Source organism: Schistocerca piceifrons, chromosome 10, assembly GCF_021461385.2.
Source record: "Schistocerca piceifrons isolate TAMUIC-IGC-003096 chromosome 10, iqSchPice1.1, whole genome shotgun sequence".
NCBI classification, from domain to species: Eukaryota; Metazoa; Arthropoda; class Insecta; order Orthoptera; family Acrididae; genus Schistocerca; species Schistocerca piceifrons.
In genome coordinates, this window is record NC_060147.1 from 141,728,656 (window position 1) to 141,745,113 (window position 16,458).

At 44.6% G+C, this 16,458-nt stretch overlaps 1 protein-coding gene across 1 annotated transcript in view; it reads left to right on the plus strand.

Annotated features, from left to right (window-relative positions):
* LOC124718779 (centaurin-gamma-1A) overlaps positions 1–16,458 on the plus strand; it is a 327,380-nt gene that overhangs the window by 107,162 nt on the left and 203,760 nt on the right. Inside the window, exon 2 of the mRNA XM_047244390.1 lies at positions 13,157–13,389. Coding sequence (XP_047100346.1) covers positions 13,282–13,389 — 108 coding nt within the window. The 5' untranslated portion in view covers positions 13,157–13,281. The remainder of the gene's footprint in view (positions 1–13,156; positions 13,390–16,458) is intronic.

Genomic DNA, 16,458 nt, shown 5'->3' on the forward strand with positions numbered 1-16,458 from the left:
TTTCACTGTGGTTTCCATTTGGCGCAAGGTCGTTCCTTATTTTCCAAATAGCCCTTGTGCCTCTACATCTACACTGATTACTCTGCAGTTCACGATCAACTGCCCAGCAGAGGGGTCATCGTACGACGTTTAAGCTACTTCCCTATCGTTCCCATCTCCAACGGCACGACCGGCCGATGTGGCCAAGCGGTTCTAGGCGCTTCAGTCCGGAACCATGCCGACCCTGCGTAACGCCGGCCGGGGTGGGCGAGCGGTTCTAGGCGCTGCAGTCCGGAACCGCGCGACTGCTATGCTCGCAGGTTCGAATCCTGTCTCGGGCATGGATGTGTGTGATGTCCTTAGGTTAGGTAGGTTTAAGTAGTTCTAAGTTCTAGGGTACTCATGTCCTCAGATGTTAAGTCTCATAGTGCTCAGAGCCATTTGAACCATCCAACGGAACAAGGGTAAAACGAACACTTAAATCTTTCCGTGGGAGCTCTGCTTTTTGTTACTGTATTATGATGATCGTTTCTCCATATGTAGATGGGCGCCAAAAAATATTTTCATACTGTGAGGAGGAAGCTAGCGGTCGAATTTTCATGAGGAAGTTCCTGCCGCAGCGAAAAACGACTTTGTTTTAATGACTGCCACACCAATTCGCCTATCATATGCGTGACACGCTCTCCCCTATTTCTCAAAAATACGAAATGAGCTGCCCTTCTCTGAACTTTTTCGATTGTCTCCGTCACTTGTACGTGATGCACATTCCACATGGCACATCAGTATTCTAGTAGAGGACGCACAACCGTGCTGTTAGCAGTGTCCTCAGTGGAAGTGTCGCACCTTCTGAGTGTCCTGCCAGTGAATCGCAGTCTTTCATTTGCGTACCCCACAACATTATCTAAGTGCTCCTTCCAGTTATAAGTTATTCGTAATTGTAATCCCTAAGTACTTAGCTGAATTTACAGCCTTCAAACTTCAGTCATTTATCGTGTAACCGATATTTAGCGCTTTCCTTTTACTGCTCATGTCGATGACTTCAAACTTTTCATTATTTAGAGTCAATTGCGACTTTCCGCACCATACAGATATCTCGTCTAAATCGTTTAGCGATTGGTTTTGGTCGTGTTGATTTTACAAGACGGTAAATGACAGCATCATTCTGCAAAAATAATGTAAGAGATATGCTCAGATTCTGTCCTATGTCTCTTATGTAGATTAGGAGCAGCAGACATATTGTAACACTTCCTTGAGGAACGCTAGAAATCACTTATGTTTTAGTCTATGACTATAGGTCAGTTACTACTGTCTGTTGGGTTTCTGACAATAACTCACGAATTCAGTCACACAACTGAGACAGTACTTCAAAGGCACGCAATTTGATTGGAAGTAGCTTGTGATGAACGGTGTCGAAATCCAAAAACATGGAATCAAGTTGATATCCCGTGTCGGTAGCACTCATTACATCGTGAGAGTAAAGAGCTAGTTGTGTTTTGACAAAAATGGTATTTCCTGAATCTTTGTTGGCTATTTGTCAATTGATCGTTTTCATCGAGGTGATTAATTACGTTGGAGCACAGTGTTTGTTCCGAAATCCTACTGCAAATCTACTTTAGTGATATGGGTCGATTACTCCTGTTTCCTTTCTTGGCTACTACTGCAGTGACTTGTGCAACTTTCCAGTTTTCGGGTACGGATCTTTCTACGAGCGAGCGGTTGTATATGGGTTTTAAGTATAGACCTGTTTTATTAGCACTCTCTCAAAGGAATCTGATTGGTGTACGATCTGGAATTGGAAGCCTTGCCTTTCTTAAATGTTTAAAGCTGCTTCGCTTCACTGAGTATCGTGTTGGCAGTTCCTCTTGATTCGAATTCTACAATGTTTACTTCGTCTCCTTTTGTGAAGACGTGGATGCAGGACTGCGGCTGATGCGGGTAACTCTTAGAGCGAGGATAAAAGCGGCCGTAGTTCTTCCTAAAAATTTTACCGTTTAAGGAACCAGTTTCGACGCCTAGTTAGCGTAAACTTGAGACCCCTGTACATCAGAAATCAATAAGTGTAAGCCCGATGTACAACTGTCGAGGATATTGTAACGATAGAGTAAAGTCAGTTCAAATTTATTAAAAAATTTCCAACACATTCATGTGTAAATATAGTGTTAAATACGCAAATGACGTATAGTACGAGGGCTATCCACAAAGTACATTACGTTTTGGAATTAAAAATAAATAAAGTATTGGAAATTTTTTTAATTATATACAGATGAAAGCCACACTTAAATACTACTTTTCTACATAGTTGCCACTTAAATTAAGGCACTTATCGTAGCGATGGACGAGCTTGGAAATTCCTTCGTCGTAAAATTCGGCCGCCTGCGCCTTCAACCACATGGTTACCTCTTCTTGAAGCTGTGGGTCGTCATCAAAACGCTGCATAGCCAACCACTTCTTCGTTGCTGGGAATAAGTGGAAGTCGCTCGGTGCCAGGTCGGGACTGTACGGCGGATGAGGAAACAACTCCCACTTAAAAGATTCGAGAACTTCACGAGTGGCATTTGCCGTGTGGGCCCGGGCGTTGTCGTGAATCAGCAAGATGTTTGAGCCCAACTTTCCCCTGCGCTTGTTTTGTATTGCTCTTCTGAGGTTGTGCAGAGTTTGGCAATACCTTTGAGAGTTTATTGTAGTGCCTCTTTCCAGGAAATCCACAAAAATCACACCTTTTCTGTCCCAAAAGACAGTCGCCATCACCTTCCTTGCCGACATTGTCTGCATGCATTTCTTGGGTTTTTGGGGGGAATTTGTGTGCCCCCACTGCATTGACTGCAATTTTGTTTCGCAGTCCACATGCTTAACCCATGTTTCGTCACCAGTAACGATGCGATCGAGTAATAAGTCGCCATCTTTCTCGTAAGCGTCCAAAAACGTTAACGCTGCAGCCATTCGCTGATTTTTGTGAATCTCTGTCAAGATTTTTGGTATCCATCTTGCACAGAACTTGTGGTAACCAAGCTTTTCGCTAATGTTTTCGTGCAACAAACTTCGTGAAATTTGTGGAAAACTCATAGAGAGTTCCGTTATTGTGAAATTACGGTTTTCACGGACCGCGGCATCGACTTTATCGACAAGTTCGGCAGTCACTATGCTGGGTCTTCCACTTCGCTCTTCGTCGTGAACGTTAGTTCGGCCATTTTTAAATTTTATGACCCATTGACGCGCTCCACCTTCAGTGGTTATGTTGTCCCCATACACTTCACAAAGCTGCCGATAGATTTCTATCGGTGTACAGTTTTTTGCAGTCAGAAACCTTACTACAGGACGCACTTCACACTTCGCGGCATTTTCAATTAACGCTGACATTTCAAACTGTCACAGTAACTCAACGGAGTACAGCACGAACCTCTCACTAGCACGGCAGGATGCCGACTGAGCCATGACACCAAGATGGCCGCGCTAGCCCCGCACCTAACGGACACAAACGAAAACGTAATGTACTTTGTGGATAGCCCTCGTAATATAGGCATACAATCAGATAATGCTTGGTATTAATAAAACAGTAGAAGAGAAATATAGTAAAAGTGAGTGAGGTAATATACAAAATGAGATGTATGAAATGATAACAAGTAAGTAATTCGTTTTAGTGCAGAGGTAAACACACTGGGATAGCGATATCCACACACACAGATGGCGGTAGTGTCGTGTACACGAGGTATAAGAGGGTAATTACATTGGTGGAGCTGTCGTTTCTACTGAGGCGCTTCGTGTGAAAAGATTTCCCAGGTGATTACGGCCGCACGACGGCAGTTAACAGACTTTGAACGCGGAATAGTAGTTGGAGCTGGATGCATGGTACACCCAAGAGTGAGCTGAGGATTCCTTATTTCAGCCATTACCTCTCACCCCTAGCAACACAGTGGCCGACAACCGCCACTTAACGACCGAGAGCCGGCCGCGGTGGCCGAGCGGTTCTAGGCACTTCAGTCCGAAACAGCGCGACTGCCACGGTCTCAGGTTCGAGTCCTGCCTCGGGCATGGATGTGTTTGATGTCCTTAGGTTAATTAGGTTTAAGTAGTTCTGAGTTCTAGGGAACTGATGACCTCAGATCTTAAGTCCCATAGTGCTCAGAGCCATTTAACGACCGAGAGCAGCGGCGTTTACAAAGAGTTGTCAGTGCTAACAGACGAGCAACTCTGGGTGAAATAAACGCAGAAATCAACCTGGGACGTATGACGAACGTATCCGTTACGATAGTGCGGCGAAGTGTGGCGTTGATGGGCTGTGGCAGAAGACGACCGGCTAACAGCACCGTGTCGTCTGTAGCGCCCCACGTGGGCTCATGACCATATCTGCTGGACTCCAGACGACTGGAAAACCGTGGCCCTGTCAGATGAGTCCTCAACGCGAGAGCTGATGGCAGGGCTCGAGTGTGGCGCAGATCCTACGAAGCCATGGACCCCAGTTGTCAACAAAGCACAGTGCAAGCTGGTTTTGGCTCCATAATTATTGTTTTTACATGGGTCACTGAGTGGAAATGATTCTTTTCGGCTAATTGCAGACCATTTGCAACCATTCATAGGCTTAATGTTCCCAAACAACGATGCAATTTTTACGAATGACAATCCGCCACGTCACCAGAGCACAACTGTCCGTAATTGGTTTGAAGAACATTCTGGCCAATTAAACGAATGACTTTGGCGATCCAGACCGCCCGACAAGAATCCCATCGTAATTTATGGGACATAATCGAGAGTTTAGTTCGTGCACGACACCCTGCATCGACAACACTTTCGCAACTACGGACTACAGCGGCATCATGGCGCAGTACTTCCGTAGGGGACTTCGAACGACTTGTTGAGCCCATACCACGTCGAGTCCCACTGCGCCGGAAAGTAGGAGATTCGATACGACACTGGGTGGTGTTCTGTGACTTTTATCACGTGAGGGTGTAATGCTGCACATTGTCTCAATATAGTGATTCATCACGAAGTGAGACGTGGAAGGTAAAAAAAAAAAAAAAAAAAAAAAAACGTACAAAGATATCGCAGCAAAGGACTGAGTTTCGCGTTTTCCCCTACAGGCCTCATACTATTCGCAGTTGTTGTCAGAGAGCCGGTCTGCCACCTTCTTCTGATCACACTGTGAGCGTCTATTACTACGCCGTATGACGGTGCATTTGTGCCTCACTGTTCCAGCAACTCAGCACCGATTGTTGTACTGTTTTCTGACATTACAGTAATTTTGCTTCATCTCCTCTGCATTTACTTATATTGATGTACATTTAAAGCACGCTGGAAACATAAAACCCGGTCCAAGTCGGAATCTGTTCATAGTAGAGTTACGTTATAGTAAAACCACGGTTCGGTAATTTTGATAGCGTACGTAAATGGCGTAGTAGATGGCGGAATTACCGGTAGTATTGGTAGGGAAAGAAACTTAAATGAATGTGTAAAAGAAAAACTGGGACGCGACGACTTCTCATAGTTTGTTTGTTTTGCTCATAATTAGAATAGCATATCGTTGAGTGTTAGTCCACTTAGGAGTTTTCATCCATAAAAATATAAATTTCATTTTATAAGTGGACAAGAAGAGAATAGGAGCTTTCTAAATGTGGTGTTACAAAAGAATGCTGAGGATTAGATCGGTAGATCACATAAATAATGAGGAGGTATTGAATAGAATTGACGAGAAGAGGAGTTTGTGGCACAACTTGACTAGAAGAAAGGATCGGTTGGTAGGACAAGTTCTGACGCATCGAGGAATCACCAATTTAGTATTGGAGGGCAGCGTGGAGGGTAAAAATCGTAGAGGGAGACCAAGAGATGAATACACTAAGCAGATTCAGAAGGATGTAGGTTGCAAGAGGTACTGGGAGACGAAGAAGCTTGGACAGGATAGAGTAGCATGGAGAGCTACATCAAACCAGTCTCAGGACTGAAGACCACAACAACAGGTAATAGTAAAAATTAACTGATCACGCAACAGTTGCGCTTATATGTAATGAAACTAATTACTTTTGATGCAAGTACAGTGTACGTGCACAAACATAAAAAGTACATATAATTATAGTTGTTATTTTTTACTCAATAGTATGTTTCTCCTCTTTTTCCAAAGTTGTTTCACAGAGGAAGATTGCATTGTAGTTCCTTCTCTAGATTGTCGCACAGATGACAAAATGGTAGATATCGAAATAGACGACAGAGGGATAGAGAAACAATTAAAATCGCTTAAAAGAGGAAAGGCCTCTGGACCTGATGGGATACCAGTTCAGTTTTACACAGAGTACGCGAAGGAACTTGCCCCCCTTCTTGCAGCGGTGTACCGTAGGTCTCTAGAAGAGCGTAGCGTTCCAAAGGATTGGAAAAGGGCACAGGTCATCCCCGTTTTCAAGAAGGGACGTCGAACAGATGTGCAGAACTATAGACCTATATCTCTAACGTCGATCAGTTGCAGAATTTTGGAACACGTATTGTGTTCGAGTATAATGACTTTTCTGGAGACTAGAAATCTACTCTGTAGGAATCAGCATGGGTTTCGAAAAAGACGGTCATGCGAAACCCAGCTCGCGCTATTCGTCCACGAGACTCAGAGGGCCATAGACACGGGTTCACAGGTAGATGCCGTGTTTCTTGACTTCCGCAAGGCGTTCGATACAGTTCCCCACAGTCGTTTAATGAACAAAGTAAGAGCATATGGACTATCAGACCAATTGTGTGATTGGATTGAGGAGTTCCTAGATAACAGGACGCAGCATGTTATTCTCAATGGAGAGAAGTCTTCCGAAGTAAGAGTGATTTCAGGTGTGCCGCAGGGGAGTGTCATAGGACCGTTGCTATTCACAATATACATAAATGACCTGGTGGATGACATCGGAAGTTCACTGAGGCTTTTTGCAGATGATGCTGTGGTGTACCGAGAGGTTGTAACAATGGAAAATTGTATTGAAATGCAGGAGGATCTGCAGCGAATTGACGCATGGTGCAGGGAATGGCAATTGAATCTCAATGTAGACAAGTGTAATGTGCTGCGAATATACAGAAAGATAGATCCTTTATCATTTAGCTACAAAATAGCAGGTCAGCAACTGGAAGCAGTTAATACCATAAATTATCTGGGAGTACGCATTAGGAGTGATTTAAAATGGAATGATCATATAATGTTGATCGTCGGTAAAGCAGATGCCAGACTGAGATTCATTGGAAGAATCCTAAGGAAATGCAATCCGAAAACAAAGGAAGTAGGTTACAGTACGCTTGTTCGCCCACTGCTTGAATACTGCTCAGCAGTGTGGGATCCGTACCAGATAGGGTTGATAGAAGAGATAGAGAAGATCCAACGGAGAGCAGCGCGCTTCGTTACAGGATCATTTAGTAATCGCGAAAGCGTTACGGAGATGATAGATAAACTCCAGTGGAAGACTCTGCAGGAGAGACGCTCAGTAGCTCGGTACGGGCTTTTATTGAAGTTTCGAGAACATACCTTCACCGAAGAGTCAAGCAGTATATTGCTCCCTCCTACGTATATCTCGCGAAGAGACCATGAGGATAAAACTAGAGAGATTAGAGCCCACACAGAGGCATACCGACAGTCCTTCTTTCCACGAACAATACGAGACTGGAATAGAAGGGAGAACCGATAGAGGTACTGAAGGTACCCTCCGCCACACACCGTCAGGTGGCTTGCGGAGTATGGACGTAGATGTAGATGTAGATGTAGATGATGAAAGCGAATAGTTTCCTGTTATTAGGGATAACGCAAAAGCTCTTTACGAATAACAGAAGTTCAAAAATGGTTCAAATGGCTCTGAGCACTATGCGACTTAACTGCTGAGGTCATCAGTCGCCTAGAACTTAGAACTACTTAAACCTAACTAACCTAAGGACAGCACACACATCCATGCCCGAGGCGGGATTCGAACCTGCGACCGTAGCAGTCGCTCGGTTCCAGACTGTAGCGCCCAGAACCGCACGGACACTCCGGCCGGCGAATAACAGAAACGTTGTATGTAAGTTCTACGAAGTACTGAAGCAATGTTTGATGTACTTTTGGTTTGCATTTTTTTTGTTTTTTTTGTTTTACCTTTTGTTGAGGAAATTGTGTTTTCTAGAGCTATTTGGTAAATCTGTACCGTTTCCTTTATTTTTATTGTAATGTCCCTCTGTTTGGCATTACAAATCAACAATTTTCGAGCAAAACGTGAATTAAACGTCGACAGTTTGTTTTGCTGTAAATACTGTTTATCTTTAAGTAGTCGACAGGACAATAACTACATAGAACAAAATTGTTCCGAAGGTTGCACAGCGCTTTTTATATCCTCACTCAGTTTATAGACGGTTCAACATTTCAGTTTTAGGGGAATCTAGTAAGACGCCGGTCGCATATCTAAAGAAAGCGATCGTTATGAGCCCCTGATAGGGATGCAACACACTTAACGTACAGGTAACGTTGGTACGCCATTAAATGAGCAAAGCTATTAGGAAAACCACGGTACTCTTGTGGTAGTCTACGATAGCCTAAGGAAACTTTACAGCTCTAACGTACAGTCAAACACATTCCCATACACAGTAGTGAAAGCGGCAAATAGTCTTAGATTGTGTACGTACAGGACCAGACATTCAACACTTGTAGCGTTGGCTTCATCTCTGACCATTCCTCGCCGTCCAGGACAACGTATTGGGCTCTCTCACTCGAAAAGACTTCGAGACAGCCACATATGTCAGAAGGTATTTGTATGCCCCGATGTTTGTTTCCTGTATTTAGCGTGGCATATGAGGAAACGCCTTCAAGCAATCTAGGAATAGATGTGAGCGGTATTGCGTAATGCGTTAGACGAGTGGTGGTGTGACTAACGAAAGTCGCCATTGTGAGTGAGGAAGCATTCTGATGGTGCTACTTGCAGCTGTGAGACACACACGGGACAACAAAGAGCGGAATATTCCGGCGGGGCCAAGTATAGCCGGCGTGTGCGTGTCGATGCCAAGTGCGCGCATTGCTCTGTTGCTGCCTGCGTAACGCACTCGCTGCCGCCAAAGCGTCTGGCATGCCGCAACACGCACACATACTCTCCTCTCCCATCTCTTGCGCTCACCCCATCGTCTCCTATTACAAGTCTTCATTATTTTCCGTATCTGCCTCATTTCTGCCCTTCTAATCCTCGTTGTTTCCTCGCCTCGTTTTTTCACCCTCTCGCCGTTCATCTTTCGTTTCCCCCCCCCCCCCCCACCTTTTTCTCCCCTCTTTTCCCTGCCACACCACCAGCTTTCCCTCCCTCCTCTCCCTTTCCCTAGTACCATGGTACGGGGTGTCCGCAGCAGAATGTTCCAGTTGTAAATTTTAGTAGTATCACGTGTGACGGTTGCAGAGTGTTGCTACAACGACACAAAGAGGAAGTCAAATATTTTTAGATAAGCGTATGTATAAGTGCTGGTGTTCTTCAGAGACGAGTTTATCGTCAGGTGCCCCAGGGAAGTGTGATAAGACTGCTGTTATTTTCCGTATACATTAACGATAGGGCGGCCAGGGTGGGCAGTAACCTGCGGTTGTTTGCTGGTGATGCTGTTGCGTACGGGAAGGCGTCGAAGTTGAGCGACTGTTGGAGGATACCAGATAACTTAGACAAAATTTCTAGCTGGTGTGATGAATGGCAACGAGCTCTAAATGTAAAAAAGTGCAAGTTGGCGCGAATGAATAGGAAAAACAAATCCGTAATATGTGCATACAGCATTAGTAGGGTCCTGCCTGACACAGTCACGTCGTTAGAATATGTGTGTGTAACGTTTCAGAGCGACATGAAATGGAACGAGCGTGTGGGGATTGTGGCAGGGAAGGCGAATCATCGACTGGGCTTATTGGGAGGCTATAGGAAAGTATAGTTCATCTGTAAAGGAGATCGCATGAAGGACGCAGGTGCGACCTATTCTTGAGTACTGCTCGAGTGTTTGGGATACGTACCAGCTCGGATTAAAGGAACACATCGAAGTAATTCAGAGATGCTCTGCTGGATATGTTACCGGGTAGGGTAGGTTCGAACAACACGGAAGTTTTACGGAGATGCTTCGGGGACTCCAATGACAGTTCCTGGAGGGATTCATTTCGTATTGGGAAAATTTAAGGAACCGACATTTGAGGCTGACTTCAGAGCGATTCTGCTGTCGCCAAAACGCGTTTCACGTAAGGAGCAGAAAAATAAGACACGAGAAATTGTGGCTCGTACAGAGGCAAATAGAATGTTGTTTCTCCCTCGCTCCATATGCGAGTGGAACATAGTGGTACATAGTTCCCTTGACGACTCATCGTATGTTGGCTTGTGGAGTGTCGACGTATGTGTAGATGCTTTGTTGCTTTCCCGCTTGCGCTGCAGCATGCGTAAAGTGTCGACTCCTCGGCGGAAAGCGTGTTCTGCAGTTTGCTAGCAGTGAATCTGTAATTTCAAGTCAAATTTGGTTTTGTTTGAAGTTTAATTGTGATCCCCCATGTGTCAAAAACATCCACCGGCGATATAGTCAGCTCGAAACGACCGGATTTGTTCGTAAAGTGGAAAGCACGGGACGACAAAAGGTATCTGAAGAACACGTTGACCGTTTCAGATCGTCTTACCTTTGTAGTCCTAAGAAGTCTGTTCGGAAACCAATTGTTGAACTTCAGTTGCGAAAGATGTCAGTGTGGAAAGTTTTAAGAGATCGTTCACACGTTCATCCATACCGGTATAAAGCCGAATCACTGTGGTGTACGTTGTGTGGCCGACCGGTTCTAGGCGCTTCAATCTGGAATCGTGCGACCGCTACGGTCGCAGGTTCGAATCCTGCCTCGGGCATGGATGTGTGTGATGTCCTTAGGTTACTTAGGTTTAAGTAATTCTAAGTCTAGGGGACTGATGACCTCAGATGTTAAATCCCATAGTGCTCAGAGCCATTTGAACCATTTTGTGGTGTACGTTAAAACTTTCGCAAGTGAAATGTTGCTGCGGGAAGACTACTTTCTTGACCGCGTGCTGTTCAGTGATGAGGCAACGTTTCATCTAAGTGTGAATATACATATCCATAATGTTCGTATCTGGGGGTAAGGACATCATCATGAACTTGTGCAACATGAGAGAGGTTCCGCACTGTGCCACAACTTCAGCTGTACGGACCATTTTCTTTTCGGCTTTTCTCGATATGCCGTCAGAGTTGCTCGCTCTCCAGGTGGAAGGTGAACCCGAGAACTTTATTTAGCAACAAGATGGAGATCCACCCCGTTGGCATCTCTCTGTACGAGAGTATTTCAACGTCCAGGTGCCTGACCGTTGGGGTCGGTCGTGATGATCAGTACTTCAGTGTTCTTTTCAGCCAGCCTCCACGTTCACCTGACATCACACCGTGAGATTTCTTCCTTTGGGGCTTCCTAAAAGATCGTGTACGCGCTTCGGCACTTCATAATGATTTACTAGAGCTGAGACACAGAAATGAAGAGGCTAGGCTATTATGTGCTTTACTCCAGACTAGTTAACCAAAATGTGGGAAGAATTGGATTTTATGTTGAATATGCACCGTATAACATAAGGTGCACATTTGGAACACTTTTAAGAAAATCTGCGTGAGTTTATCTTCAGTTTGATGTATTATATCATTACTGTCTGTAATTATGTGAAATCGACTTTATACTTTCTATTACTTAATAATCAACAGCATTAAATGATTCGTGAAATTATTTATTAGAACTCTGTCTTTGGCGGTAACGTTATAAGAAAAGTGGGTCCTATTTCTTTTTGTCTGAGGTATAATCTACTTATTTTCGTATAACTCAAGAATGATAACAATAATGTTAATTTTCATTTACTTTAAAACTGCAAAATAGCTTCGTCCCACAGTTACCGTGGAAACAATTCGTTTGGTATTTTATAGACCGTGAAAAGAAATGACGTTTACTTTTGTAACAATTGCACTAACAAAAATTATAGTAGTTCGAGCAAAATAAATGATTGCTGGTTCTAATAAATGTAGTAAGTAAACAGTAATTACACACAAAATGGCTTTTGAAATATTCGCGGACCAAACGAAAAGCTTTCGTATTTAATTTTCTCATTTGCTGTAAATGAAATCTCTTTTTTATGTTTATCCAAAATGAAAGAGGATCTTCAAATGGCGTAATCGTAACACGCAGTTTATTTTGTTTTAATGAACAGTACGTGTTCACAGTTATTAACTCAGCTCAGCGACAGTGATAAAGGAAGACCTAATTCCCATCAAGATCCAATTGTAAGAGAATAAGAGCGCAAGCGAGAGCTAAAGAACAAGAGAGATTTTAACACTCCTACATGTTATTTTATAATATTCTAACAGTGTTGCCGTGCGTAATTTTATCTGAGTACTAGTTACTAGATTCATGAATAGCTGTATTACATAGATGTTTCAATCAGTAAAATCAGATATTGTTTCACTTAAGTTCACTAGACGCTGCCGTTTAGTAATTATTTCTCTCGATACGGGGCACTGTATGATTTGCTGTAAATAACCTAATTTAAACCGTTACGGTATACCAATGAAACGGGGACGTTGTTTTATAGACAGTCTGTACTTTCTCTCCCCCTTCTTGAGTTTTCTTCCCCCTCGCTACAGTATCTACTCACTTTCTCTTTCCTCTTCCTGATTTCTCTTATCTCTTCCTACTGTCTCCTCTTTCTTCCTAACTTATCATCTTTCTTCCAATTTTCTCGTTTCTCTTCCTGCTTTCTCTTTCTGCTCCTTTCTGAACTCCTTTCCTAATTACTGTTTCCTCTTTCTACTTTCTGTTTCGTCTCCATAGTTGTACTTAAGCTTTCCTGTTCTCTTCTTCTTATTACTAATTTCTCTTTCTCCTTACTACTTCTCGTTCACCATAGTATTTTCTCTTTCCCCTATCTACTTTGTCTTACCTCTTCCTACTTTCTGTTACCCCATCTTACTTTCTCGTCTTTCTGCGTACTTTTCTAACTTATCGTCTTTCTTCCCGCGCTCGCGTTTCTCTTCCTGCTTTCTCTTCCATTTCCTACCTATTTTTTTGTCCTCCTACTCTCTCTTCTGTCTTTTCACTTTTACTTCACCTTCCTACTCTGTCTCTTCCTCCCTACTACTTCTCCTACTACCTTCCCTCCGCCCTCCGTGCCTACTTTCAAGTGACTTCTGGGCCCTCTGTGACGCGGCACCCGCCCTTCTCGTGTTGCAGACTCGTTCGTGAACAGCCAGGAGTGGACGCTGAGCCGCGCGGTGCCCGACCTGCGGCTGGGCATCGTGGGCAGCCTGGCGTCGGGCAAGTCGGCGCTGGTGCACCGCTACCTGACCGGCTCCTACATGCAGGAGGAGTCGCCCGAGGGCGGCCGCTTCAAGAAGGAGGTGCTCTGCGACGGCGGCTCCTACCTGCTGCTCATCCGCGACGAGGGCGGACCGCCAGAGATGCAGGTAGGCAGCGAACATGTTTCCTCAAGTCTTACCCGCGGATCGACTCTTGTACCGATATTTCTCTCTGACAACCTTTCAGCCATTCTCAAGATGAGTCGCTTGCAAGATTTTTAAATGACTTTACTCTGTGGAGTAAACACACATGCCTCAAAGATACTTTTGGTAGCGATAACATCACAGTGTAAGAGGTAATAATATCGTGGATCCACTCCCGAAAAATCATGGAATAATTACCAGAGTACAGGCGCGGCATCTCCATCTTGTGTCTCCGAAACAAATGTTCTGGCACTTCTGCTAAGTTCTCCCTCAGAAGTTGCATCTTCGAATTGCATAACACATTCGAAAACCATTATCGCCTTCACTTATCAAAGATTGTTTTTCCGCGCTTTTCAGAAGAAAAGATTCCTGTCACTCTCGTTGCATGGCCATCGTCATTGGCCAGATACGTTCTCTTTTTGTTTTCTTTAATTCCTTTGTCTTTATTGACGTCGACCATCCAGCTAATAAATAGATACTTTTTGCATTTTTATAGCAAGTTGTAAAAAAACAGATAATGTATATATGCAGGCTGAAGCGAGGAATGAAAATATGTAGAGAGACCGGTTTTCGAACATTTTAGGCCTGCTTGCCAACTAGAGAGACGCTCTAACCAGTACACCAACCGGTCACAGTGGTCTTGCGTGAACTATCGTAGCACGCCGTCCCCCTCACACAAATTCACATCTCAGCCCTCTCGGTGTTCCTCCTAAACTCGAACAGCTCTGCTGCGTCGCACAGTGGTCAGCGCATCTGCCTAGCTAGCAGGAGACCAAGGTTCGAATCCTGACGTCGGTACAAATTTACCATCATAGATGTTTGACACCTGAAAAGGTCTCTGGAACCACGTAGTTTCATTTTATAAAAACAGAAAAATTTTTCGTTATTACTTCCTAAAGCTGCTTCTGGTACATGCTTGTGAGCTGATTCCATGTTCGTAGATTACCGTTCCCCTGCCAGGCTAGATGGAAAACCGCCTTAAAAACCACGTACCCGCTAGCCGGCGCACCGGACCTCGACACTAATCCGCTCTGGACGCAGCGCGCTAGACCGCGCGGCTATCCGGGTGGGCGAGAAATGCATGCTTGAGTGTAAATGCAGGTGCTAGCCAAGCATGCGTACTGTGCTGTTGTATTTGACCAAGAGTGGCTCCTCTGCAATGTCGTCAATGCGGTGCAAGTACTAGAGGTGCAAGTGAGCCGATTCAGATAGAGAGCCTTGCACAGGATAGAGTGTTCGGAATAAAAGCTGCAGCACCACCACCACCAACAACAACAACAACATCTTGCGTACTTTTTTTAAGGCGTCTTGTTCCATTAAAATTTTTCTGTTTCTTGAACCATTTTATCCACAGAGACCGACGTGAAAATGATCACAAATCGTCGTAATGAGTCATCAACAAGAAATGCTAGTGATTAAAGATTAATAAGATTTCTACATCCAAAAGGGTCTTTTATATTTAAGTCGTAAGACTATGCAATTTATTTTTGATGTGCGTACTGTACGTATCGACCTGCCGTTTGACATCCACTGCTCGATAGAATCTTCCTCTACACTTTCCAAAGATTTAGATACGTGAGCCCTATGCATGTGTCTCTCTTCTCCATGTCTTCTGATGTCCTCTGCTCACCCCTCATCGTGTGGGTAATTATTCTTATCTGTAAAAGTGTCAGAAGGAAGAGTGTTGGTCCATCTGCCATCCACTGGATTGCATACGGGTACGTACCGTGTCCATTTTGTTCTCATTGCCGTCTGCTGCGTGATCCATTTGTTTGCCTTACTGCAGTTCCCAAATTGTATCCACACGTTGCCAGTTGAGCAACCCTCAGTTTCTGATTGCTCATCGCATCTCAAGTCTGCAGCATCTGAAACGTTTTGACAGGCACTGTCTGAGAGTATAGGGAAATTCTCGTGAGCTTAGCTGACAAAGCTCGGCGGTAATTGGACGATCTTTACTCGAAACGCTGTTGAGGGAGTTCAGAGAAGCAGCATTCGCGACGGGCTGCAGAGCTGTACTACTTGCTCCAACGTCCACCTCGCGGTACGGCTCTAGGGGCACAATACGGAAGGTCAGGGCAGGTACGGTTGCACAGAGGCAATCGGTTTTCCCTCGCTCCGTCTGCGGGTGGAACAGCAAAGAGACAGTTTAACTTATTTGTTTTGAAAACCTCCCACTACGAATTTTACCGCTGCGAGCTCGGTTGTGCTGAGACTGCACGCCGTGTGATGGTCGCAGATGGAGTTGAACCGCTGGGAAAACTTCGCAGTGTTCTGCAACTTGCACTCGCCTGCCGTCTCCACTCCGTCGTCCCCGTGCGTTGACAGGTGAGGCGTCGGTTCGGGATAAAGTACTGCCGTCTGAAGTGGACTGCTACCATACATAACTCGGACTTTCGGGCTAAGGCAAACTATTAAGTGACGTAGTCGATAGCAGTTACTGCATTCCGACATTGTCGTTGGGTGAAATAACAAAACTACTTTCACAAAAATCGTTTGCTAGCAACGATCAGCGATATATAATCAACACGCAAGTTGTCCATCCGTTTAGCTGAGTTATCAGCGCGTCTGACTGACATGCAGCGGGTCCAGGTTCGATTACTGGCCGAGTCGGAGATTTTCTTCGCTCAGGGAGGGGGTTTTGTGTTGTCCTCATCATCATTCCATCATCATCGACGTGCAAGTCGCCCGATTTGGCCGGGATTCCCGGCCACGAATTCCATACCATCATTTCATTTCATTTCATTTCAACACTCCAGGTTACAAGAACACTTTTCATGCACAGTGAGCACCAAATTTCTCTCCTAAGCAATTGCTCTGCATTGCTCGCTGTCTCGAGCCCATACGCAGTCACGCAGCGGCCAGGAAGCTTCCTGTCGTGACTGGTTTGAAAATGCGAATGAATGCAGTTGAGCATTGGTAGAAACGTGGAAACATTCAGTGGATTGCCTGGCAGCTTATTCCTACGCTACCGAATGTCTAATACTTGTCTCGTAAACAAGTGACCACACACAGTCATATAAATCAGATATAGGC